The 25,847-nt window shown below is 38.8% G+C and overlaps 1 protein-coding gene across 3 annotated transcripts; it reads right to left on the bottom strand.

Annotated features, from left to right (window-relative positions):
* Positions 1 to 12,599: 12,599 nt before the first annotated feature.
* On the bottom strand, positions 12,600 to 17,647 carry LOC114549376 (uncharacterized). Of its 3 annotated transcripts, none has more exons than XM_028569645.1 (4): positions 17,543 to 17,647; positions 15,856 to 16,547; positions 15,592 to 15,719; positions 12,600 to 15,464 (listed from the first exon to the last, which is right to left on the bottom strand). In XM_028569645.1, the coding sequence occupies exon 4, from the start codon at positions 15,131 to 15,133 to the stop codon at positions 14,180 to 14,182; it is 954 nt and encodes a 317-aa protein (XP_028425446.1). In that variant the 5' UTR covers positions 15,134 to 15,464; positions 15,592 to 15,719; positions 15,856 to 16,547; positions 17,543 to 17,647; the 3' UTR covers positions 12,600 to 14,179. The 3 variants fall into 3 exon arrangements, with proteins under 3 accessions (XP_028425446.1, XP_028425447.1, XP_028425448.1); XM_028569646.1 differs by lacking the exon at positions 17,543 to 17,647 and adding an exon at positions 17,285 to 17,419; XM_028569647.1 differs by lacking the exon at positions 17,543 to 17,647 and adding an exon at positions 17,188 to 17,274.
* Between the last annotated feature and the right edge of the window lie 8,200 nt (positions 17,648 to 25,847).

Here is a 25,847-nt window from a genome sequence, read left to right as displayed (position 1 = left end):
GGCTGACATTTCTAACTTAACATTAAATCTTTAAGTTCAGTAGCAGCAGTACTATGATGCAATGAACATCAAAATGAAATGGTGAAAATATTTTTTTAGTTATATCTGGCATTGCATGTTGATGTGTTTGCCAATTTCTCCTGCCATTCAAGTAAATCCAGATGATACACTAACTCCCTTTTAAGTGCTTGATCTGAAAGCAAGTATTGTTAAGAATAATAACATGGATGTGGGATGGATAATACTGACAAGGAATTAGGTGACCTGAATGTGATGCAGTAGCATGCCCTCCTTTCCAGCCAAAAGATTCATGTCACATTGCACATATTGGTGGATTACTGGCTAGTTTAAAGAGCTTAAGATGAGTTCCTCTGGTGTGTGATCAAGTCTGAGCAGTGTGCCTTATAATGCACCGCTAAGAAGAAAAGGCCCTGTCACACTGGCTTCTCCTTTCGTCTTACTCTCAAGGTCTCTCGTCATTTGACTGTCTGAATGGCTTTGTGTGACAACCAGAGCTATACGCTGCAGTGATTGCAGGCAAGCCACATGGTGTTACCATGGAAATGGCACTCAGGTTACTCCTTTTGTGCTATGCTTTGTGGCAATCTATAGCAGACATACCTGCAATAAATGTATTCATAGCTGCAGTTAATGTGCAGTTAAATACTTAAAGTGTGGAAATTGTGAATGCAGCAAATTCTGATTGATATACTAAGTATGACATTGTTTAAACATTTAAAGGGTCAGTTCACCCAAATAAAAAAATTAAAATAAAAAAACGTAGCCATGCAGGTAGCAGGTTTTTTGTTTTTATATATGTCCACTGAGATTTCTGCCTGGAATTTATGTTGCTCATAGTATTGACTTATGAGATTTAAATAAATTCATCAGCAGCATCTCTTTCCAGCAAGTGTCCCTGCTACTCTGGATAATCCCCAAAATACACTTTTGACAGTTTTCATAGGAATTATTTCTTCAGCAGCAAAGAACAGAATGTATTTAGTTTGTGTCCAGAAAATGTTTTTTGATATATCAAATCGTTGCTTTAAATGTCTCACAGAGGTACTTTTATTATCATCATTATTGGTTTTGGTCCTATGACCTTATCCAAAAATACTTAAGGGCCATACCCTCTGTTGCGATGGAAATTGTTCCAACTATTCTATAAATTATATTTTGCCTTATGTGGTTGGATTATGTTTATTGTTTTTTGAGTGAAGGAAGCAACCTTTTTCTACTTCATGTAAGTCATTATGAGATAGCAGGGGTGGATGCATATGAAGAGCAGGACTTTGACATAAGATTGGGGTTTTGCATTCTAACTCCCACATGTGATTAGGTTTAGGCAACAAAGGCACTTTAGTTAAGGCATTATGTTTCTCTCAAAACATATTTGCTATTGCAAATTAGTGTGTAATTTATAGGTGTCTGGGTTGCACAGAGGTACTTTTATTCTTTGATTTGCCCCTATGACCTGAAGGGACATAACCTCTGTTATTCAAGATATTATTGAAAATAACTTTGCAGCAACACCAAGTTTGTAGTTGTAATATTTAACCACTGATGGTACTTTGTGTACATTTTGTCTGTTAACCATTATTTTTTTCTCTCTTGTTAATAAATATAGTTTCTAAGTGTATTTTAGGGTTGCCTTCTGTTGAAATGTAAATGGCAGTTGGAAAAGGTGATACATAATTTGAATCAAAAGTTGGATCTTTGAAAAGATCTCACCTCTCCTTTGCTTTGAATATTGTCCATTCCATTAAAATGAATTCAAAATAAAAGAGTATACCTTCAGTGCATATATTCGTTGGTTGAATTAACCATTTCATTTATTGTGATGCACATTTTCCAGAGAAAAATGATCAGCTATGACACAACCACGTCCAAAAGCTGTGCGATATTAATCATTTGCATTCCAGACGATTTGAACATTTACTTCAGGTCTGAGAAATGCGTCACCAGGAGGCCAACACAAACCTCAACATGTCATCATTGAGGGCCTTAGAAGTCATCACTGCAATACTCAACGTAATCTTGAATTGGCAAAGCTCTGTTTGAAGTTCTCTGTGGGAGAAAGAAGGCTGAGGGACAATTATCTTGTATGTCCTCAAGAGGTCTGGCATTGTGGAGGAAAGGCTGAGTAAAAGAGATCAGAGAAGGAGGGTACACACAGAAGTACATCTGAGGGCTTCGTAGATCCCAGGTATTACTAACTGTCTGAATTAACAGGATACACATACTTCACTAAAAAGTCAACATGTCACGTCTTAACAGTGTTTGGCTTCACCTATGAGCCAAAATTCTTACATGAAGCCCCATGAGCCCCTTGCTGTTTCGCAAGCTTAGATGAGGTCTTAAGCCTCAACAGAAGATGAATGCAGAGTGCTAAATTAATTTGAGGCATTTTCTTTTGTGCACTGACAAAAGCGACCAGGTTGGTGCTGGTTTCCATAGCTGATGACAGATCATTGGGCTGCAGTGTTTGCCCAGGTGTCAGGCCTCCCGCTGCAGACAGCAAAGGGTTTGTCCAGGTCTCCGAACTTCACATTGCTGAAGCTTCTGTGCCTTAATAATTGTACAGATCGCTTCATTCAATATTGCCATGAAAGAACCTCGAAAAAAGTATTGGGACAAAATAGCAGTGCCCTTTGTTGAAATGTTTAAACCTGCCCTGTATTCAAGACACTTCAGACAGCAAGAAATAGGAAGAGACTCTCACAATACAAAGCAGTGTTTTTAAATACGGTCTTAAGAAAACTTCCGAGCTTCCAACTCTCACAAACTAACATTTGTCTCATATCCAGTTTTGTATTGTGAGTTAGATACTTTAAAGCACTGTACTTATACGCTTTCCAAAGAACATTAATCAAGAACACATTCTAATTTCCCTGCATTGTATACAGCTGCAATAAGGTGTTTTAATTGCTCTTCTGTGTATAAAAAAAGCCATGCCCTGAGTTGTTTGGCAGATCACTTCAGTGTTTGGTGTGGTCAGGAATTTCTCGATGTATAAATATATCAGTATTTATATGGTTTGATCTGTGTGTCATTGAAGTTTGCAGTGTTTGTTTAAGGTAAAGCTTTTGGGGGCCAGTCCAAAAGTTTGTATCCCGTCACTCAGGAAGCTTGTTATGTCTGCATTTGGAGGATTGGGCGTAGTGATTGCTGCACAGCTGGCAGATACAATGCGTCTGGATCTATAAATTCCCTTTGGCTGCCATGCATGACATCGCTCAGCTTCACCCAACCCCTCTTGCATTGCCAGACCGACCTCCACAGCGCTGCGGAGGAAGGTCTTGCTAGCTCACACAGCATTCTGGGATAGGAGAAAAACGTGCTCCGGTTTATTGGCATTTCTTTAAACCGATCACACTTGTCTTGGGCGGTGCTAAGCGGCAGACAAAATAAAGCCTTCTGCAAAATAGCCTCGGGAAGGAACTTGTTTTGGTGGAACATGTGCTCGTTCAAAAGTTGTTTTAGTCGTGCAACAGAAAACTCAGATCCGACAGATCTAGCTAGCTGTCTGGATTAACCCTGCAGAGATCTGAGGAGCAGTTAACCATAGTCCTCATAAATCGAATCAAGTTTAGAATGCCAACACAAAGAAAGCGGAAGGCGACCGACATCAGGCCAAAAATGAGGGACATCCGGCAGATCTTCCGGCGGCACCAGAGCAATCCCCTAAAGGAATTGTCGTTAATATAGACTCCTACAAAACTAAGAAGATGCTCTCTAATCACAGGGAAATGCCCTGGCTAATCTGTCACTAGTCATGATTTAAATACTGACATATGCTACATATGTGTAACAGTGTTTTTTTTTTTTTATCAGCCTATTGCAGCAAATAAGTAATCATTGACAGGCTTTAAAAGCACATTGTGCTCTCCTGTAGTGAAATCACAGGTGCTCTAAATCACTCTCTTTGCCGGGTTTGAGGGAGTGTCATTTGCACTTCTCCCACAGTCGGTTTCTTCTATGATGTGTTCAGCCTTTTGAAAAACACTCACCCTGGACCCGATCATGTGCTCACACGCTGCTCCTGCAAGTTTATATTTGTCCCTCTTTTCACTTTTAGGAGTTGATATAAGAGGAAAAAAACAGCAGAATTTCATGACAAACTTGAAAAAGAACACACGTTTCTCTACATTGCTACAGATTATTGGACAAAGGAGGAAGGGGATTCATTTTTCCACAGGGTGAGAGGGGGAAAAATTAGAAGCCTCTGCCACTTAATTTGGCGGCTGAGAATTACCCTGCAAAGTTTTGTTTTTTTAAGCCTCCAACATAACAGAGTGTGCCTTGCCGTCAGCACCTTAAGCAAGTAAAAGCGCTTCCTTTATGAACTAAACCCGCCAGATATTTGCTTTGCGAAGCCCAGCGAGAAGAAAAGAGGTGGGCTTGCAGTGAATAACTTTTAAAACACTGTGTACGAAAAAAGCGGCAGAAGACATGAAAGAGCAGGAGAAATGAATTGAATGTTGTTTTTTTTCCAACTCTATGAAAAAGAGGGCGATGGGATCTGAAGGCTTCTTTTCCAAAAGCCTTAGCCAGGTGATTCATCACAGCGCTCTGTCAAAAGAGCTTTCCACAACATGAGACGAACAATGCAATGTGATTGCAAGGACAGGAGAGCTCTTGATTGAAAGATATCAGCTATATGTTCAGCTTCCCAGAGAGAGGAGGCCAAATGCAAGAGGGGGGCGGAGGGGGCGCCACTCACTGATGAAAATCAAAAATCTTAACCCTTCGACATGGGTGTCAAGAGAGGGAGTTCTGCGTAACAAGAGCCTCCAGATATAAATTAACCAAAATAATTTAACAGCTGCTTAACCGCGAACAGAGGAGCTGCCAGGCAGATTGATTGGTGATGTAGCAAAGGAGAACAACTTTCAGATTGTGTTCTGCTTTTCTGTGACGAGGAGTCCTCAGCTGTGGAGCGATGCTGAACAGATCGTGGACCGCTGCCAGATCTTAAGACCACATGAACAGTATTCAGAGGAGACACAGTACACTATGTAGCAGCTTAGGAACTGCACTTTGTAGGTTGTTTGTTGTCTTTGACTCACAATTAAATATATTGGATTTTTTTTATCACAGTGTACTTTAATAAACAGACATCAAAAGTAATTAAAATGTAAATTTCCATCTGAAGCCACTTGCATTACACACACACATGCACACACACACGCGCGCACACACACGCACGTACACGCGCGCGCACACACACACACACACACACACAATAGTGATTATTCCAATCATTCAATTAAAATGTAAATGTGCCAAAATGAGCCAAAATTGACTTATTTTCATCTGCAGTCCCTTGACAGAATGTTAGTATAAAATGGAGCTAACTGCATGCGAATTGTAACAAAAGGAGTTCACATTGACATCTTTTATCACAAGTCTTTTTATAATAATAATTTACCCAAATTGTTCATTTGGGTAAATTTGTCTTTATCTGTGCATGCAAGTTTGATTTATGTGATAACGTAATTATTACAAACGTGTAATTAAACTATTATTATTTCACACTGTAAAAAAAGACTAATGACAACATGTAAAATCACCTGAGATATGAACATTTCAGTCAGAAGTATTCAAACCCTTTGAGTAAGTAAAAGTAGCAAAACCGCAATGTAATCCCAACCAAGTAAAAGTACAGTATTATTATGGGTATTAGTATTATGGGCAATATGTACTCAAAGTAATAAATGTATTTATGCACGGAAATGCCCCTGTAGGCATTTTAATATTATACATGATGTTAATGGATTAGTATTACTGATGAATTAATGTGTAGGAGCATTTTACTATTGTAGCTGGTCAGAGTGGAGTTGTTTTAAGCTACTTTATATACTACTGGATATCTTTATTGATAATAATACTTCATATGTTTTGTACAGTACAGGCCAAAAGTTTGGACACACCTTCTCATTCAATGCGTTTTCTTTATTTTCATGACTATTTACATTGTAGATTCTCACTGAAGGCATCAAAACTATGAATGAACACATATGAAATTATGTACTTAACAAAAAAGTGTGAAATAACTGAAAACATGTCTTATATTTTAGATTCCTCAAAGTAGCCACCCTTTGCTTTTTTGATAGCGCTGTAAACCCTTGGTGTTCGCTCAATGAGCTTCATGAGGTAGTCACCTGAAATGGTTTTCACTTCACAGGTGTGCTTTGTCATGGTTAATTAGTGGAATGTTTTCCCTTATTAATGGGGTTGGGACCATCAGCTGTGTTGTGCAGAAGTCAGGTTGATACACAGCCGACAGCTCTTTTGGACAACTGTTAGAATTCATATTATGGCAAGAACCAATCAGCTAAGTAAAGAGAAACGAGTGGCCATCATTACTTTAACAAATGAAGGTCAGTCAGTCCAGAAAATTGCGAAAACTTTGAATGTGTCCCCAAGTGCAGTCGCAAAAACCATCAAGCGCTACAACAAAACTGGCTCACATGAGGACCGCCCCAGGAAAGGAAGACAAGAGTCAGCGCTGCTGCTGAGGATAAGTTCATCCGAGTCACCAGCCTCAGAAATCGCAAGTTAACAGCAGCTCAGATTAGAGACCAGATGAATGCCACACAGAGTTCTAGCAGCAGACACATCTCTAGAACAACTGTTAAGAGGAGACTGCGCGAATCAGGCCTTCATGGTCAAGTAGCTGCTAGGAAACCACTGCTAAGGAGAGGCAACAAGCAGAAGAGATTTGTTTGGGCCAAGAAACACAAGGAATGGACATTAGACCAGTGGAAATCTGTGCTTTGGTCTGATGAGTCCAAATTGGAGATCTTTGGTTCCAACCGCCGTGTCTTTGTGCGACGCAGAAAAGGTGAACGGATGGATTCTACATGCCTGGTTCCCACCATGAACAGCTTTGCTGGTGACACTGTTGGGGATTTATTCAAAATTGAAGGCATACTGAACCAGCATGGCTACCACAGCATCCTGCAGCGACATGCCATCCCATCCGGTTTGCGTTTAGTTGGACCATCATTTATTTTTCAACAGGACAATGACCCCAAACACACCTCCAGGCTGTGTAAGGGCTATTTGACCAAGAAGGAGAGTGATGGAGTGCTGCGCAAGATGACCTGGCCTCCACAGTCACCGGACCTGAACCCAATCGAGATGGTTTGGGGTGAGCTGGACCGCAGAGTGAAGGCAAAAGGGCCAACAAGTGCTGAGCATCTCTGGGAACTCCTTCAAGACTGTTGGAAAGCCATTTCAGGTGACTACCTCTTGAAGCTCATCAAGAGAATGCCAAGAGCGTGCAAAGCAGTAATCAGAGCAAAGGGTGGCTACTTTGAAGAAACCAGAATATAAGACATGTTTTCAGTTATTTCACACTTTTTTGTTAAGTAAATAATTCCATATGTGTTCATTCATAGTTTTGATTCCTTCAGTGAGAATCTACAATGTAAATAGTCATGAAAATAAAAAGGAAACGCATTGAATGAGAAGGTGTGTCCAAACATTTGGCCTGTACTGTATGTTAAATCATAATTAGCAAAGTAACTATAGCTGTTTAATTATTGCAGAGTAGTAAAAAGGACAATATTTTTTCTTAAATGTATAATGGATCATTATCATGAAAATGGAACAAAACCAGCATTTGTGTTCTCAGTCTGTGGCCCTCTGTCACATTTGATCTTTTCCTTTAAGTGCTTCTCCACCTTTTCCGCCCACGTGATAAAAGAGTAATCACCTTAGATACTATTTACACTCTGGGCCGAGGACTACCATTACCCTTCCATCAATATCAGCACTTAACGTTCATAAAACTGCGAGGCAGACCTCCAGCCTGTAATTTTCGTAGTCCTTAATTCACGGTGGAAAGAAATAATATTACAGGGTATTCTGCTAAACAGTGATGACACTCACGCGTAATTGTGAGAGGCAACAAGAACTCTCACTGGTTACAAAAGCTGCAATACATTGACGCCAACGTTACACGAAGAATTTTATGCATCATGACAATACAGTTATGAATTTAGTTCTGTGGGAAAATACTAGGTAGGTCATTACAGGCAGGTTTTTCCTTTCTGCATGTATACACTGCGGCCACTTTATTAGGTACATCTTCCTGTTTACACACACAGCTTGATCCTGCAGACAGTGAGTCAGCAGTTACTTTCTATTTTACTAAATGTGAGAATGGGCAAGACGTGCGATTTAGGCAACTTTGAACATGATATGATTGCTGATGCCAGCGTCAGCTCCAGCAGTCGTGGGAAGTACAGTAAGTTGAATTAGTGGCAGACCTTTGGATTAAACTCACTGATGGGAACTCTGAAGACAATAGCAGCTAAGTGACAAGCAGAAGGCCACTTCAGGACACATGACTCAACAAATTTTGGCGCAAAAGGCTGCAGAAGAAGACGTCTGTACTGGCAGGATTTACAATTATTATTATCTTCTAAACACCTGAACTTTGCTGTAGTCTGGTTGCATGCCTTCATGGCCACAAACACCCTTTTTTCAACTAGATTTTGCGACTAGCTTCATGTGGTCACGTGAAGCAAACATCGTCTCAAGATGAATCCAGCAAGGAACAAAACATTGACGTAACTTTCACTCTGCTGCTCTGCACAAACCCTACATCTCAACAGTATGTTATGAATTTAGAACTTTCCTGAATTCATGATGGAATAAGGCTGTTCTGGAGACCAAAGTTGTCTTATCCAATACTACAATGGTGTATCTAAGTAAGTAGCCATTAGGTGCAAATACTCAAACTTTAGAAACCTTCAACCGCACACTAAATTACACAGCAAAATTCTTATTTTTACAACTGTAGTTCCAACTGTAGTCCAAGATTTACTTGACTTCACGGTGAAGCTGCTGCAAGTAGTGTACAGCTGCTGTATAATAACAGTAAAGAAGTAGGAGACCTACATGCATGTTTAGCAGTTTCATGTTTAGTTATAGGAACCACAAAGAAAAGAAGGAAATATAAGTTGTCTATTATGACAATATAAGGGGGAGGGACTTGTTTGTATCACCAATTGCTCCAGATGGTATAAAACCACTTAAAACACATAGATTTATGTTTCAACCTCTTAAATCCCCCATAACATTTTCTTTGAGTTCATTTGATTAAAAGAAATAAACATTGTCCCCACTGTATGAGAGTATCACTCACAGTATATTCTGTATCTGCTTGTTCAAACACTTTGTTTTTGTTTATACGGCAAAACATCTGTGGGTTTGAACAGTGCTTGACTGCATAATGTGAGTTTTGTAAAGATGCATCCACCAGCAGATATTTGATATTGATCAAGAGGTTGAAACAAAGGATTCTAATGTAATGTTATCAGTTTCTGTGAAACAAAGAATGGAGGAATTTGTGTCAGGTGGAGTCGTTCCAACAGTTGCTTTATGCGAAAGGACATATTAATACACATTTATAAATGCTTGCTAACATCAACGTAATGTTTACATTTAAAGTAATTTTTTTTTTATATACTGTAGAGAAGGGCCTCATATGGTAAGAAAAGACACCTAAAAAGACATATGTGTGGCCCCTCTTCTTTCTAGAATCTGATGGACATATTCTGGGATGAAAATCTTGAATGTTGCAGGCTCTGACAAATCTCACAGGAATGTCTTATTGATCCCAAATCCTGATGTGCTAATTAATAACATCTCACATTACACACTTTAAGCATTTCATGCAGTATATTGTGATTTATGTAGGCCTATGGTATTTTAACTGTAACACACTGTTAAGCGGAGAGGAAGTTATACTTGGACCACAGTGTGTGACCTCAGGCGATTTGAACGGTGTGAGGAAATGCTGTCTGCTTACTCACTGATCTAACGGATGATATCATAACTTAATTTACAGCTTGTGTCTGTTAAATGTTATCAGCAACTTTAAATGCACTCGAGATCTAATTTCAGTGACCCAAAATGACCTTTGAAACAGCATTTAGTTCTGCTGGATTTGGTATTTTATAAATCCTGATAAGCACAGATTAGTTTGGTCAAGTACAATAACTTTAAGAGAAATACTAATGGAATCAACAATATAGATAATATATGCAGATATATTTTGGATGCAGGCAATTTAAAAAAAAAAATGAAATAAGTAAATTAGTATTGATTTGAATCCCATCTGCTTGGTAGCATATTTTAAACTTAATATTACTCAGAGGTTTGTCACTAATGTTAGAAGCAATTTCTCGGAAGTTATAGAGTGTAATTGTACTTTGGCAGGCTTGTTAGCAGGAAGAGGTAAATATTTGCTGTCCTGAACTCCAGTATCTGGAAACTCATCCTTATCTCTTGAGTAATTAAACTACAGATGGCCATGCTGAGTTCCTTAATTTACTTTCCAGCTCTGCACCAGGACAGATAAGCATGACGGAAACTTAGGCATACATATGACGAAAAAACATGTGCTGCGCAAATTATTTGCTAAACTTCATGTCTGAATTGACAAAAATGACAATAAATGAGACCAAAAGAATATGAACAAAGCTGTTTTTTGTCTGTTGTTACAGATATTATACTTTAATTTCCAAGGTTGCAGCACAGAGAAGCCTCCAGCAAATAAATAACCTTTTACACATATGAAATATCTCATTGTAGATGTTACTTAAGAAATCTTTTAATCCAGTTATTTATCTTGGTTCTGTTTGTTTGTTGTCAGGTTTTTAAAATAAAACTTTACCATATCTAATTAGAAAAATACTTTGACATTTGAGTGCTGAAGGCTTTTAAGATGATTTACACTTCATAAGTAGCATTTATCTTTGTCAGCGCCTCATTCTAAACATGTAAGAACATGTCAAGAACATTTAATATCCTTAAGCATGTTATGAAAATAGAGGCCAGTACTTTCTTCAGACCAGTGTGAAAACAATGGCCCAACTACAACATTTCTATCCACCATATTCCGTGATTTTCCAAAGCATAACATTAATTATTGAGATGTGTTTTAGAGGAACTAATGGCACTCTTTTCCCCCGACAGATGTTGATATGGAGGATAGAGAAAATAGATGTGGCACTATAAAACTGTCAAACAACTCTTCAGGGGATATAATTGCTTCTTCCTGCACCCTGGTCTTGTCATTCCTACCCTGAGTGTTGTAGACACACTGAAAGCTTCCTCATTTCCCCCTAAAATCCACCAACTTACCAAACTCGCCTAGACTATCCTGAGATGCTCATTTTCCCCACAGCATTACACATGATTGAAAAGCATCTGCTAAATGATAAAAAGGCGCCATCGTTGCCAAATTAGCACCACATTCAAAAGTTCTGAAAGGCTGCTGAATGTCAACAATAGAGGCTGAGCAGCAAAAGCTTAATTATCCTAAATGTGTTTGTGCGCACGTGTGTGTGTGTGTGTGTGTGTGTGTGTGTGTGTATGTATGTATGTGTGTGCTCTCTACCCAGGTTTAGTACAGATGATGTAATATCATATATCTGCATTTGTCTCTGGATGAGCATTACATCATTGATATCCCTGGCTGCCAGTGAGGCAGAGATGCTACACCGACACTGGGGGCATCACCGGAGCTGAAACAGCAAGAATCCGTTCAGTCTACCAGTCTGCAAATTACACAGCAACCCTGTCTCCTTCAAATTATGTGTGTACATAATTAGGAAACGCCATTAATTAACAAAATGTTGATGTATCAGTAAAAAGGTCACTAAGAACGTACTTATTTTATTTTCCAACTTTTTTATAGTCATGTTTAGGCACATATAGCACTTGCTTAAGGTTAGGGAAAGAATGCAGTGACGCAGACGCTTTTACTGTATTGACATTTTATCCAAAAAAACAGGATTTTCTTCTAACTGTAAAGGTCTCGTACTGTAAAGTGAGATATCATGTCTTGTTTATTATAAATCAGGTTGAAGTACTACATAAATAGGTAACACTTTACAATAAGGTACACAAAAAAATAGGTAGTTAATGATTAGTTACTGTTTTTGAAAGGGTACAGTAGTTAGCATTTTTCAGAAGGGTAGTTACCCTTTTTCAGAAGGGTAGTTACCCTTTTTGAAAAGGGTAGTTACCCTTTTCAGAAGGGTAGTTACCCTTTTTCAGAAGGGTAACGAATGGTTAGTTACCCTTAACTAACCATTCGTTACCCTTCTGAAAAAGGGTAACTACCCTTCTGAAAAGGTTACTTACCCTTTTTGAGAAGGGTAGTTACACAGTAAAAACAAAAGTGTTAATTTAACTCCTATTGAGTTGAATTTAACTCTGTTTCAGATAACATTTGGTCCCACTCAAAATCAGTGTAAAATGTACTCTTTGGTCAGTGTAAAATTTTTAGAGTTAATTCTACTCAATATTGTGTAAAAAATAACAATGAAATGTGTCAAAAAATGTAACACTGTAGTTTAATCACACTGTTGAGAGTAATATGATTACACTGTATAGAGTTAAGTCAACTACAATTTTACTTTCAAAAATGACACTTTAAAGTGTAATGTTATTTACTTTTCATTTCTCTACAGTGATTTTTTTTTTATTTAAATCATATGATGCAGTGTTACTGAATTATAGAAATATCAATACTATCAAATGAAATGACGCACAATAATACAAGATGACAGCACCCACATTTATTGAAAAAAAAGAGTATAATTTCAATGTCCATGAATTTACATTGTACACCCATTGCCTTATGACAAAGAAGTATAACATCATAAAAATGTTCACCAGAGAAAGCAATATGGCACGACAAGGAGAGCTGTGTCATTTCCTCCATATGACCTTTGTATGTCAAAAGGCCTAGTGCAGGTTGTCGACATGAAAAAAAACTAAATCATGCTTTGATCTGATCACCTCATATGCATGGAAATGTTCTTGAAAAGTTACTGTAACTAAAGGCACTGTGAGTAGCAACAGTTTTTCACATATTATCAGAACTGACTCAATCTGATAAAACAAGGGCACTTCAGAGTCAACTTTGCCACAGATAACCAAGTGTGGGCGATGAACAAACCCATTATGTTTAGCCCAATTAACCTTCATAACCTGAATGCTACTGGGCACTTGCATTGCCAAAGCAATTCCAGAACCTCCTGTTACCATATTTAAAGCCACCATTTTTCCTGGACCAATATCTAACCGACTAAAAGTTGTTGATCTTCGCCAATTACATGCCATATGATTCTGATGCTTTTTTGCCAGCGTTTTGGTAATATTTTTAAACGATTTAAGCTGTTTTTTGAAAAAATTATATTTGCCTTCATACCTCATACACCAACTATGAAGTACAGGCCCTATTTTCTGGATGCAGCGGGGATAGTGGATAAGAAAATGGTGCTTTGGTAAAAAAACTTTCTGAGGATACAACTTCTTGAACAGTGTATGGTGATCAACAATTAAATGTTTTAAATATACACATAGACCTTGAGATAACATGGGCAAGAATATAATGTTAATTATTTGCAGTAATAAAAGAAGCAGGCCCCAGTGTTGGTCAGTAGAAGTTACCAAATCTCCAAAGATAAGAGGAACATTTCTAATTAAGCACCAGGACTGAATTGCATTCAGTCCCAGATCATTAGATCCTTCACTTAAATTAACAGTCACAGGCCTGTTGTTTCTCTCTGTGAAACCATAATCAAAACTTTGTATTCTTGAATGTATTTCTCCTGATGTAACATGTTTTTCATTCAAATACAGAAATAATAACTTAAATTCGTACTGGCCAACCCCTTCTAACACATCATGCATCACATCAACTGAGAAGTTCTCAGTTGTGTGAAAATACCTCAATGAATTTAATATGCATGACCTTTTCACACCAAAAACCTACGGAAGGGATGGATTACAAGCCATTTCTTGACAGTGAGCAGTATGCATATCTTTGGTTGCGTAAAACTATTTTGGAAGAATCTTCAGAGAATTCTGTTTGAAAGTCCTCCTTTTCCGCTAAACAGAACCTGCAACAGTACCTTGCACTGAAAGACTCCACCAGACCAAACAAATTATGCAAACCCACATTATCACCTGTTACCTGTACTACAGTGCCACGTACATAACCACTGTATAATGGAATCTCAATACCATCGCTCTCTAACACTTTAATGTCTCGAACAATGGGAGCAAAAATTTCACTAAAACCATATCGTTTAACATCTTGAGTATGAAATAAGACGCACAGGTGTATGTTAGCCAAAAAAGAATTTCATTTTGGAGAGAAGTTTCTTAAAGTAAAATATACTCCACCCAATTTATGAATACCTTGCTTAGAACCCAGAGGGTTGGCAACCTCAAAATCATCATAGAACATCTGGACCTGTATTGTCTGCTTCTCAGTTGAGAACAGGGGGTGACTTTTAAAAAAAGATCCATCACAAATATCTCTCAGTCTAGAGTTGCTGGTAGCTGACCTTTGCAACATTTCTGCAACATACTGACTTTTAAATATTGACTGCAGTGTAGATAAAATTGGAATATACATGAATTTATCTTGAACTACTACCTGATCATATGTTCCAGTCTTTTTATTTCGTCTTGTGTCAAATCTTGAACCAATCACACATTCAACTGGTTCTCCTATTTCCCACTTGGCAGTCATACATTTTGATCGCTTGTATTCCGAATTTAGAACTGTGAAAGGATTCTCTAACCCCTCAAAACACGCCTCAACTTTCTTGCACATTTCTGTTTTTCTTTCATTACTAAATACATGCTTTATCACTATTTCTTTAGCATGCTGATGGATATCTTGAACGATCTCTTCCATGGAAATCCCTACAGTATTCACTGTACTTTGACCAACACCTGCTGCCTTTAGATCAGAAATTACAGCTGCACAACTATTTACAATGTATGGTGAAGATAACTCTGACTCAGCCTCTAAACATTCAGTCAACACTTCAACATGAGAAATATTACTGGTGTTGACGGTACTTTTAGGGTATGAAAGATCATCTTCTACAGAATCAACTAAACTGCTTCCATGGCACTTGTTAAGATGTTTTCTAAAACCAGAAAAACTACCAAAAGAACGTGAGCATCCTTCTTGACCACATTTCAGAAAAAGAGTCCTGCCTGTACATAGCCCATGAATTATCTTAAGTTGCTTAACAAGGTTGTTTGGACTTCCATGGTCACTTTTGCAAAGAAAACACTTCATAGTTTTATCTCAACTAACGCACCATTCTTGCTCGCAACTCAGCAACTCTAGGAGTCTCCTTTGTTTCCCCCATGTCGATGTTATAGATGGTTGTTTGCACAAAAGTGAAAAAGCTCTTCAAGGAAGAACTGTATGACGTACCAAATACGTAATGGGCTTTAAAGACTTCGTCAAAAGCTCCTACTGAACCTGTTGCCTTGCATGGAAGTGCATGCTTGTCAACCACAATGAAGTAGGAGTGAATGCTGCTCTGTGTGGATCCCTGGGCGAGAAGGTAGGGCTGACTGCTTTGGGTGATGTTGTCAAGATGCTGCTGCACACTGGTTCCAACCTACAAAAAAAAACACATTCAACAGAATTGTTTTGTTGACTAACCTCTGACAATAGATCAGATCACCTCAAACTGTGCACAAGATTGAGATGATGGAAGATATATTTTAAACAACTGTTAAGCATACCTTTTGAAATCTGATGAGCTGATCTACAGCTTGATATGCAGACATATTTCCCAGCCTCTTTCTACCTTGTGCAGATGGTGGTAGCAAATGTAGCAGCAGCAAGATGGCAGACATGTCACTGTCCCAGCCTACAAATAAGTAAATAAAAATCTGGTTAACATTGTGCCATAGCATAACATTCTAATTGACAACTTGCACCATTATGGACATGTATACTGCACACCTACATAATCCACAATGAAAAGTAAAACAGTTCATTCATACCATTCTCAACTTTAGCAGCTGACTCAGCATTGCGCATCAAATCCAAGAGTTCTGTGGTTGGTACAAGTCCATGGCTTTCCTTTATTACTTTTGCTTTGAAAGTGGTAAAATAAATAAATAAATTATAAAGGAGTACTATTTCCATTTCAAAGAGTGAATATGTGCATAATGTTGCAATAACCCATTTACTAACATATCCATGTTGTGAGTATGGGTCTTCTAGATAGGGAAACAAAGCTACTATCCCCTGTGCATACATCACTCTGACACTTTTGGGGGGGGATGTCCTAGCATATGAACTCAAAGTTAACATCACACTGAATTGACATTGCATTACAATGGCTGTCTGCTTTCTGGTATGTTGAATTTTAGACACACTGTTAAAAAAAGAAAAACATGCATTCCCTTCTCACAAGAATCCAAGGTCATATTTAAGTTTGCCTCATGTATTCACAAAATGATGAAAGACAAGGATCTGCACCTGATTTTATGTTAGTGAAAATATAAAGCACAGCAGAAATGATTATAGACCTAACTAGATATCATAAGATAATAGCTTAATGCTGTATTATTTTGTCATTAGGGTGATGTGTATGGATTTAACCTAATATACCCACCTTCTGAATGTCAGCTCAGACAGCTTGACGTATTTCTGCTTTTCCCCGAGCTGAACACGCAACAGCATTTTGCCTCTGTTAACAAAGAAAATATATATTCAAAATCATCATTTAGTGCTGGTTCAACTAAGTGTTAGCTAACTATCCATTTCTCTCAGTAGTACAAGCTACGCAATGCACTATGCATTACTTAGACGTTACACTGCAATTACAAAAGCTGAAGTAGACAAAGTTGTGCTGGTTGAATATAACCATAGATATATCTATGGAATATAACGTTAAGCTGCCATTTTCTGCAGCAAATGGGTGTAGGCTAGTTCAAGTTTAGAGGAACGTTGTCCCATTAGCTACCAAATAACTAGCTATGTGCCAAAGTTAGCTAGCTCATTAGCTATTTTAGTTCGAACAGTAACCATTAAAATGGTTAAGCACTGTTCAACAAACCCGTCATGCAAATCAGTGATGTAAGTTATCGTTTTATAACACCAACATTAGCTAGCTAACTATCAGAAGCATGCTAACATTACCAGTATATATAGCTTTATAAAACACAGTTAACGTTAGTGTAAGGAAGCCTGGGAAGCTATACAATAACGTTAGCTAACAATACTATCTGTATACATGTTTTGTTGTTAGCGAACGTTATTTTACGTATTTACCATTCTGACAAACTTCATTCGTGAAAATATTGCAACAAATAAATAAAGACAGTTACCGATACTGATGCTAGCTAGCTAACCCCATGACAAGCACAATCTGCGCTCATGCCAAACGGTGGTGTCCTTCAAACGAACTGATTAAGTTAATGTTACCTATTTATAGCCATATGAAACAGCAAGCCATTCACAAAAATATCCAACAAATTCCATGGTTATATCATATAACAGTTATTGCTGTCAACCATCTGAAATGACAAGCTAATTTAGCTGGCTGATGACGAGCTCACTGCAAGGGGGGCCGCCGCATGGAACTCGTAACTTATAATATGACCTCAACATCAGCACAACTCTAAAATTATGTAAAGTTAAAAAATACCGGTTTGGTGGTGACAAACCGGGGATGTAACTTACCTAGCAATACCAGTGGCCTAGCTACTCCTTCGCAATCTTCCTCCACCAACGTACGTGCCAAACTTCAGCAAAGCAGAGTGGCGGGTATTCGTCACTGCTGTAGAGTTGAAATTGTCACTGCGTATCTGCAGATTTTTACACTCACTTTGAACTCCACTGATAGAGCAACTTTACTCTCAAAAATGTTGAAAATACTCTATCTGGGTTAAAATAACTTTACTCTGAAATATTAACACCCCATTTTTTACTGTGTACCCTTTTTGAAAAGGGTAGTTACCCTTTTTGAGAAGGGTAGTTACCCTTTTCAGAAGGGTAACGAATGGTTAGTTACCCTTTTTGAAAAGGGTAGTTAGTTACCCTTCTGAAAAAGGGTAACTACCCTTTTCAAAAAGGGTAACTACCCTTTCAAAAACAGTAACTAATCATTAACTACCTATTTTTTTGTGAACCTTATTGTAAAGTGTTACCCATAAATATTATAGGGAATATAAACGCTCAATCCACAGAAAAATGCACACAGCCAGTATTCAGAAACAGTGCCTTTAAACGAGCTGTCAGGTCTTCCATTCGGTTTTGATGTCACAATTGTACTATATAAAGGTAGAAAGTGCCACTAAAGTGCCGTTACAGTCATTCACTGGCTGCAATGACATGCAGAGACGCCGAGAGTGCATATCTCTGGTAAGAGACAGGCACCAAAAGGGGGTCATGTTTTATAAATAAATACAGATTACATTATTATTACGATTGTTCTGATCACTTTACTTCTTCACTCTCAACCTTTATTTACCTATTTTGTCCTAACATTACAGTTGCTGTCCTGTCCTATATTATAACAACAAAAAAGTAGTTCTGCAAGAAAATAATCTTGGGCCTGATTTTATTGTACATGGGTTTTGGGGGCTTTGACATAAAAACTTTGGGAGCCCCATTGTTAGCAAGCTAGCAAACAACCAACTAACCAGCCTCTGCAATTCCAGCCACCGGTCTGCTTCTTCATCTCTTGGCTACATTCATTCTGTCAGTCTCCTTTCATGTTATACATATTACAGCAGCAGGTACTGTAGCTAATGCAAAGGTTTTTAGCTCACTTGACAGCTCACACAACCAGAGGCGCAACTCCATCTGTCACGCTCTAATAAACTGACACCGTCTGAGATGTTGTCTGCTTTTCCTCCTGACAAATGTATTACTTTTAAGTGAAGCGCTTTGTGTAGAAGCACAGCATTTGATCAACACTGGTGGAGAGACAAGGTTTGAAAATAAGAGGATAGCACATTTTTCATACTGTATCTCCATTTCTTTTTTCATTTCATTTCATTTTAATTTCTCTGAGTCAAGGCACAGAAAAAAACAATGAATCAAATATGTGGCTAAAGTCCCCTTATCAGCTAAACTGGCTAATAAAGCAACAGTCAATCATGTTCTGAGATAATTATTGGCTATACAATGGCACCTCAGTTTTCTGACTAGCTTAGATTAGGCTCCTGTATTAAGTGTGCATGCAGCTACGGGTAAGTCCACTTCTGCTACAGCTAAATTTAAGTATTGTATTTTATTGTTTAAAGGGGGTTTTGGCTAATAGTGTCTCATATAAGAAGCAGATATATGCAGACACTTACCGATATAGGATTGGTGGCTTATTGTGGAGCATTTGCAAAGTTGATTTAATCATAGAAGTGCATCTTTTTGAGTGTTTTTATTTATCAGTAAGGTATGTTTCAGTAATGTCTCATCAGTCTAGGAATTCAGATGCTACTATTTTACAGTAACCAGTCTTTTAGGTAAATAATCGTTTTTATGCTGTATGAGTGTATTTTTATTCTGAATTATTTACCTTTTAAAACCACATTTGTACACAGAGAATAAATGTGCAAAGAAATTAAATCCATGTTCAAGTGCATTTTCACCAATGCCTTAAAGCTACAATGACCGCAATCTGACTTGCAGCTATCACAACAAAAATGAAATCTTCGTATAATACTGAGGGTTTTAAGACCCTACTTGTCCAGTACACACTGCAGAAATAAAACTTGAGTTGTCAGTTGCAGATTGTAGAACATTGTAGAGTGTAGAATTTAGACATCTCAGAAATTAGCAGGCCTTCTCTTTGGTGTCATTAAATGTCAAGAAAGAGATTGGTACAGACAATTTGTACAGACAGTTGTATGTTTAGGAGCTCAAAACTTTTTTCTCAACTACTGTATTGAGAAACATTTTTAACAAAATTAGGAGAAGGCAGGGTGCCTGGGTAGCTCATCTGGTCAGCAGGCGCCCATATATAGAGGATTAATCGTCGATGCCGCGGCTGCAGGTTCGACTCCGACCTGCAGCCCTTGGGCATGTCATTCCTCCTCTCTCTTCCCTTTCATGTCTTCAGCTGCCCTATAAAAAAAAAAAAAGGCCTAAAATGCCCCCCCCCAAAAAAAAAAAAAAAAAAAAAAGCAAGACAGGAGGAGAAATGCAGTCCATGACTCCACACAATGACCTGACTCTACGTCTTGCCTATCACCTGCTTTGATCCACCGTGAGCATTTAATAGGAAATGATAAAGGTGACGGATGTGTTTGAATCTAACTTTATTGCCACAAGGCAGAAAACAAATTGAAATGACTACAATGAGTGGATTTTCAGGACACAATGTCACACATAAGCAAGCAAATACACACAAAGTCTTACTCCATTGCAAAAACTGCTCTGTCATTTATTTTTTCTGCAATTTATAATCCCTAATATACTTTCCTCTTTGGCAAAGGCAGAGCAATGGGTTCAACTGAGGCATTTCTGAATTATGAGTCAAGCGAAAAAAAACGGTTTAAGAACTTGGCTTGAATTAAGTTTGCTTCGATGACCTCATTACACAATTTAAGTAATCACTGCCACTGAGTCACCCACATTTAGAATAATGCAACTGGGAATGCAATATTGCAAAGTATTGATCTTTCATTTTCATTATTTGGTAACTTTCCATCAAAACCTTTTTGACAGACTGAGGATGAAAATGGCTGTGCCCTGAGTTAATTACTCGACTTGGAAACACATCCTGTGTTCAAAGGTTGGAGCAGAGAACATAAAAAAAAATCAGGCATGATCATCTATGTAAAACTTCACAGTGGCCCTTCATCTTCGACAGCAGCCAGCTCTACTTAGCAAGCCACAAGAAAGTGTGGCTGACGGTGTGCAGGAGCCCTCCTGTAATTCCTACTGATACCTGTGCATTAAGCTACCTATCCTCAGTGGAAGAACACATCAAAAGCAGATTAAAATTAAAACTTAAAAACAAGGTGATCCAATATATGGTTAAGTCTGCAGAGGATAAACTCTTCCCCAGAAATTCAAAACAAAAACCAAGACTTGAAGATGACTATAATGGAAATGTTCAAAACTGTGGTGGGCTGAAGGGTTTTTTCCCCCAGCAGGTGCCATAAATGATGCAATGTGGACAACCACGAAATATCAAGTGACCCTTTTATCACAATGTAGATTCAGACGATACAGGAAGATACAGGATTCAGAGATGATGTCTGTCTGGCGCAGTAAATTGATCACCGTGTGGATGTCACATAGTTTGTGTTATCCCCTTTTGGAGCCACAGAGAGGGTCATTGTTGTATTGTGAATACATGAATACAGATGTATGGCTTTGTTTTAGGGTTTGCTTAAGACCCTGAATGCATCAGTGCAGACTGTAAACATGCCCGGTCCTGCGTCTGAGCTCAAACATACAGGAGTTATGAAGGGCAAAGCTCAAGATGTGCTGCCACACTGATACCCCCAGACACCATTCAACCACAGCCATAATTAATACTTTATTCCCCAGCAGTTGCCTTCATGAGGAGCAGATGCAGGGAAGATGACCTGAGATTGGGAAACCACATGTGAAGAGGCAGCATGGAAGCGAGGTATCACGTTTACTTTCATAAATATGGCAATCCCCCCAATCATCCCCCCTCCCCACACCCGTTCTCCACCTAGCAATTAAATCCAGTTAGAGATTACTCTCAGCTGCATCCCGGTCTTCAGAGGAGTCTCAGCCTCCAGCCTGGACTGGTAATAACTATGGTCTGCTGTGTTTTAGCCATTCATTTGATAAAGTGTTTTTCACCTTGCAGCTTTCATTATCCACACACCAGAAAGTGTGTGCATGCCCACATGTGCGTTTATTTGCTTGGCTCGGAGTGAGTTGATTAAACAAGTGTCATGTCATTATTCTGTAATCAATTTTTTAATTATAATTCAGCCTCTATAATGCTGTAATGGAAGGTGAACTCGGATCTATACTGGAGCAGCGGGGTGATTAGACGTCGCTGGAAGCTTTCCAGTGAAGAAAAAAAGAAAAGAGGGAGAGACTTTTTTCCCCTGAGTTAGATCGATCCTGTTGACTGAAATGGCCTTGGTTCATAACAGACCATGTCTGCTAGCAACAGCTTAGCTGGTCCACTGAGGTGTCTGTCCACACATCTTTTGGGGGGTTCTTTAAAGACGGTGAGTAAAGCAGTCTCTCTGAGAAAGAAGGAAAAAAAGATGTTTATTGTGATGACCCCGCTTGACACTGTGAGGCTACTTCCTTGGTGCAAAAACATGCTACTCCAGGGCTAGACTTTCAGACAATCTGCACGCAAAGACTTCTGAAACTATATTAACATTGCATGAAGCAGATCACCCAATTTTTCCAATCATGATCTCTTTGTGTAAACTCATAAAGGAGAGTCTTTACATTAATTTTGTTTATTATCGCCTGTTTCAAGTCAGACTTGCCTTGAATCAAAATGCTGCTCGCTACAAGTTTTGTTTTGCTACCTTTACACTTCATTTCCTTAAAGCCGGTTAAGTGCTCATTCTTCACTGCTGTAGCCAGGCTTACTTGTTTTATCATAACTGATTCTTGTAGGACTGAAAAATGTAGGATCATTTTGGTTTATTACAACTTGGATGGTATTTTCAGCCATCATTTTTGTCAGTTATAGTAACATTTAGCATACCATCTTAATTGTTGAGATCTGGGACAAGTACAGGTTTTAAAGAAGCCCCCAGGATAGGCGGACTTATTTGGATGAGAAAACGTAGGTTGTAATAAACCAGAATTATGCTTTAAAGGCCCTGAAAACATATTTTCTCAATCGGCTGATGGATGGGATCCACATGGACAACAGATTGTTTTTGTCGAACTTCGAACAGTTTTGGTTATATTACGTGTTTTTATTATATATGTGTTTTTGCTCTTTTCTAATTGGTTTGAAGGGGGTGGGGCTTAGTTGGAAAAAAGGTGCTGTCATGTTTTTCTGTGCACCAATTAGAGTATAGCAACATTTGAATCAAAACGGAATGAAAGTTGCAGGGTTGGTTTGTTGTTTTGACTGTTAATAAATAAATAATAGACACAAATGTTTTTCTCAGAGGTTTATCTTTGAAAATTGCTTATTCAGTGATTAATATTTTAATAGAAAATATATTTTCTAATATTTAAATAGAAAAAAAAGAATTAAAGGTTATCAGTGGTATGTATACTAAACTTCAAATCACCTATAATGTAAATATGAACATTCATATCTACTGTTTGGGTGCAGAGAGCGAGCAGTGCCAACCTCACATATTAAAACAAAGAAACCAGGTGAATGACTTGCTCTTGTCAACCTTTACAGAACAATAGAAATCATCCTGACTTAGATTACACATTGGCATTGTTTGTGCACGATGTAGAAATATATTGGGTTTAGAATAAGAATGTCCTATAGCCTGTCTGGCATGTGTAAAATAAGACAGGTACAAATTTAGTGGAGTGCTCCTGATTTGTTTAATAAACATTTGGAACAGAATGCACCTAATGAAATATCTTAAAGGAACAGACAATCTTTAGGCCACGAGAGAAGAAGAGAATGAGAGCGATCCCAAGGCTAGCGCGCAACTTCTCTATCTTCTCAGAGACAGAAAGTCTGAGTGATATCCAACCAATTGGCGGCCCCAACGCAATGGCGGGAGGAGGTACCTGAAGATGAATAAAAGAATAGGGAAAAGGAAGGTCCGGGGTCAGACCCGGAGAGACTTTGATGGTGACTAGGGAGAGAAAGTCCTGAAGGAGCGGCTGATCCATATGCATATGAAATATCTGCTTGCAATATCATTTTACTAAAGATTGTTATAGTTTAACTTAACAAATCCTGAGTATTCATTTCCTGGTCTGCCTTTCAACAAACACAATAATTAAAGGGGAAACAGCCTGTTGACCCTGCTACCAGGGGCGTAGAACAAAATTCTGTGCCCTGTAGAAAGGCATTTTCTATGGGCCCCTCCCCGCATCCACAGCTATTCATTCTAGCATCTTTTTGGGCCCTCCTCACATTTTCCCCCCAGTCCGACACCCCTGCCTGCTGCTGTCTAGCAAGCGATACAGAAGTATCCACTGTCGTACCACCAGACTACAGAGCAGCTTCTTTCATCAGGCTGCAAGACTCCTCAATTCATGCTCCATACTCTACCATAAAGTTTGTTTTTTTTTTAGCATGAAGAGACAACTTGCATTTCATTGTGCAACCTGTGTTGTTGTATGACAATAAATTAACTTTGATCCTGTATGGCTCGTTAGTACAAACCACCAAAAAACAAACAAATTCTTTTTTTTTTCTTTTCTCAATTTCTCATTTTTCTGACTAGGAGAAATCGGGAAGTACGAAGGTGCGACCAGATGTCAGCAAAGTCAAATAACTACTAACCCTATCAATCATAACACTATTACCCCCCCCCCCACAGAAATACACACATTCACCTCACATGTACCGTTTTCCTCCCGAGAAATATTGCTCACTATACTGGCATGAGTTAGCAAATAATTGCTAGTCAGGGGAAGAGGTAGCTTATAATATGCATTGGGAATTTTAATCTTGACTTTTAATAAGCTTTTGACCTTCTTGCGTCTGCAGCCTATAATTAGAAATTCTGGCTGGGCCAGATTGACAGAATGCTTAGGGGAGGTAAAACCTTGTGCGACTGCGGTCAGCAGACCTTCTAAATCATGCGGCTGCATGAGAAATGTTTAATCTAACAAATTGGTTTTTGTTTCCTCTCCTTTTTTTCTTTCTTTCATGCAGTCGGTATTCTGAATATGGAGGTGATGTCATCGTCTCATCCTTTTAAGAGTGACTGTGGACCATATATTCTGAGAGAGAGGCAGAGAATCAGGACCGAATGGTCTTTCCTCCTTCAGCCAAATCTAATTGTGCCCTTATCTTTTCCAAGTTTAACTGCCCCATTGAAGAGGATTGAGCTTTTTGGACTTTAACTGTTGATTTGCCTGTGTGTGTGTTTTTGCATATGGGGAGTTATATATTAAATTGAGTTGCAGCGCTCCTTGATATTTCTGCTATTGACAGCATGCAGGTAACCTGGTTTGAACTTCCTCAAACAGCAGTAGTTGAATTTCTCTTGTATCTGATTATAAAATGAACTCTCTCTTCTTCTTCTGCTGTTAGCATGTGTCAGGCAGCACTAAATTTAGCAATTGGCATTTATTTACTTCATGTCCTTGCTGGTGTGTCCTTGCTAAATGAAGGCGAACAGGACTGTCACCATCCAGAGGACAGCACTGGCCAGCGTCTCGGGAGTTGATGGATAACGTGGAGATGTATACGCCTGCGTGTGTGTGAGCATGAGCAGAACAAGAATATACATGTGTGCAAATAATCTACGTGTGAACACACACATGCACACACACACAAAAAAAGACCTCGTTTTGCACAATCACTGTTTGCAGTAATCCATTCAGATCACACGGTACAGGAAGCTGGGTGCATGACCAGCCATCACAACAGGGCCTGTGCGCCTTCAGTTATACAGGTATTTGAGTTTGCAGCCTGTGAAGGTATTCAGGCTTCCATGTGGCATAGTGGTATTTGCACCTTTGCTGTTTCAGTGTGTCAGTGTTGAGCGCTACACAGTCCTATGGATCAGTGCCTCTGTATGGATCCCTTGGAGCAGCCTCTTGTTCCTTAAACATTCCAGGTACATCCACGCCAGCTCCTTCCTGTCGCTCCCCTTGTGTGGCGCTGATTGACAAGCGTCCGCTTCTCTCAGGCGCGTAATCAATCTGCTAATTGGTGTCGGAGGGTCGGTTGCTGTTGAAGCGTCCCTCGCTCTTTCTTTGGCTAATTTATCTTTGTCATCACCAGACTTGCAAGGTACATTAGTTGGGAAAGTTCAGTCTCTGCAGATCCTCCCTCTCCCTCTCTCCCTCTCTCCTCTCTCTCTCTCTCTCTCTCTCTCTCTCTCTCTCTCTCACACACACACACACACACACACACACACACACAAAC

The sequence above is a fragment of the Perca flavescens genome, chromosome 22 (assembly GCF_004354835.1).
Source record: "Perca flavescens isolate YP-PL-M2 chromosome 22, PFLA_1.0, whole genome shotgun sequence".
NCBI classification, from domain to species: domain Eukaryota; kingdom Metazoa; phylum Chordata; class Actinopteri; order Perciformes; family Percidae; genus Perca; species Perca flavescens.
The sequence above is the reverse complement of the archived record's forward strand: the minus strand, read 5'-3'. Positions and strand labels throughout refer to the sequence as shown.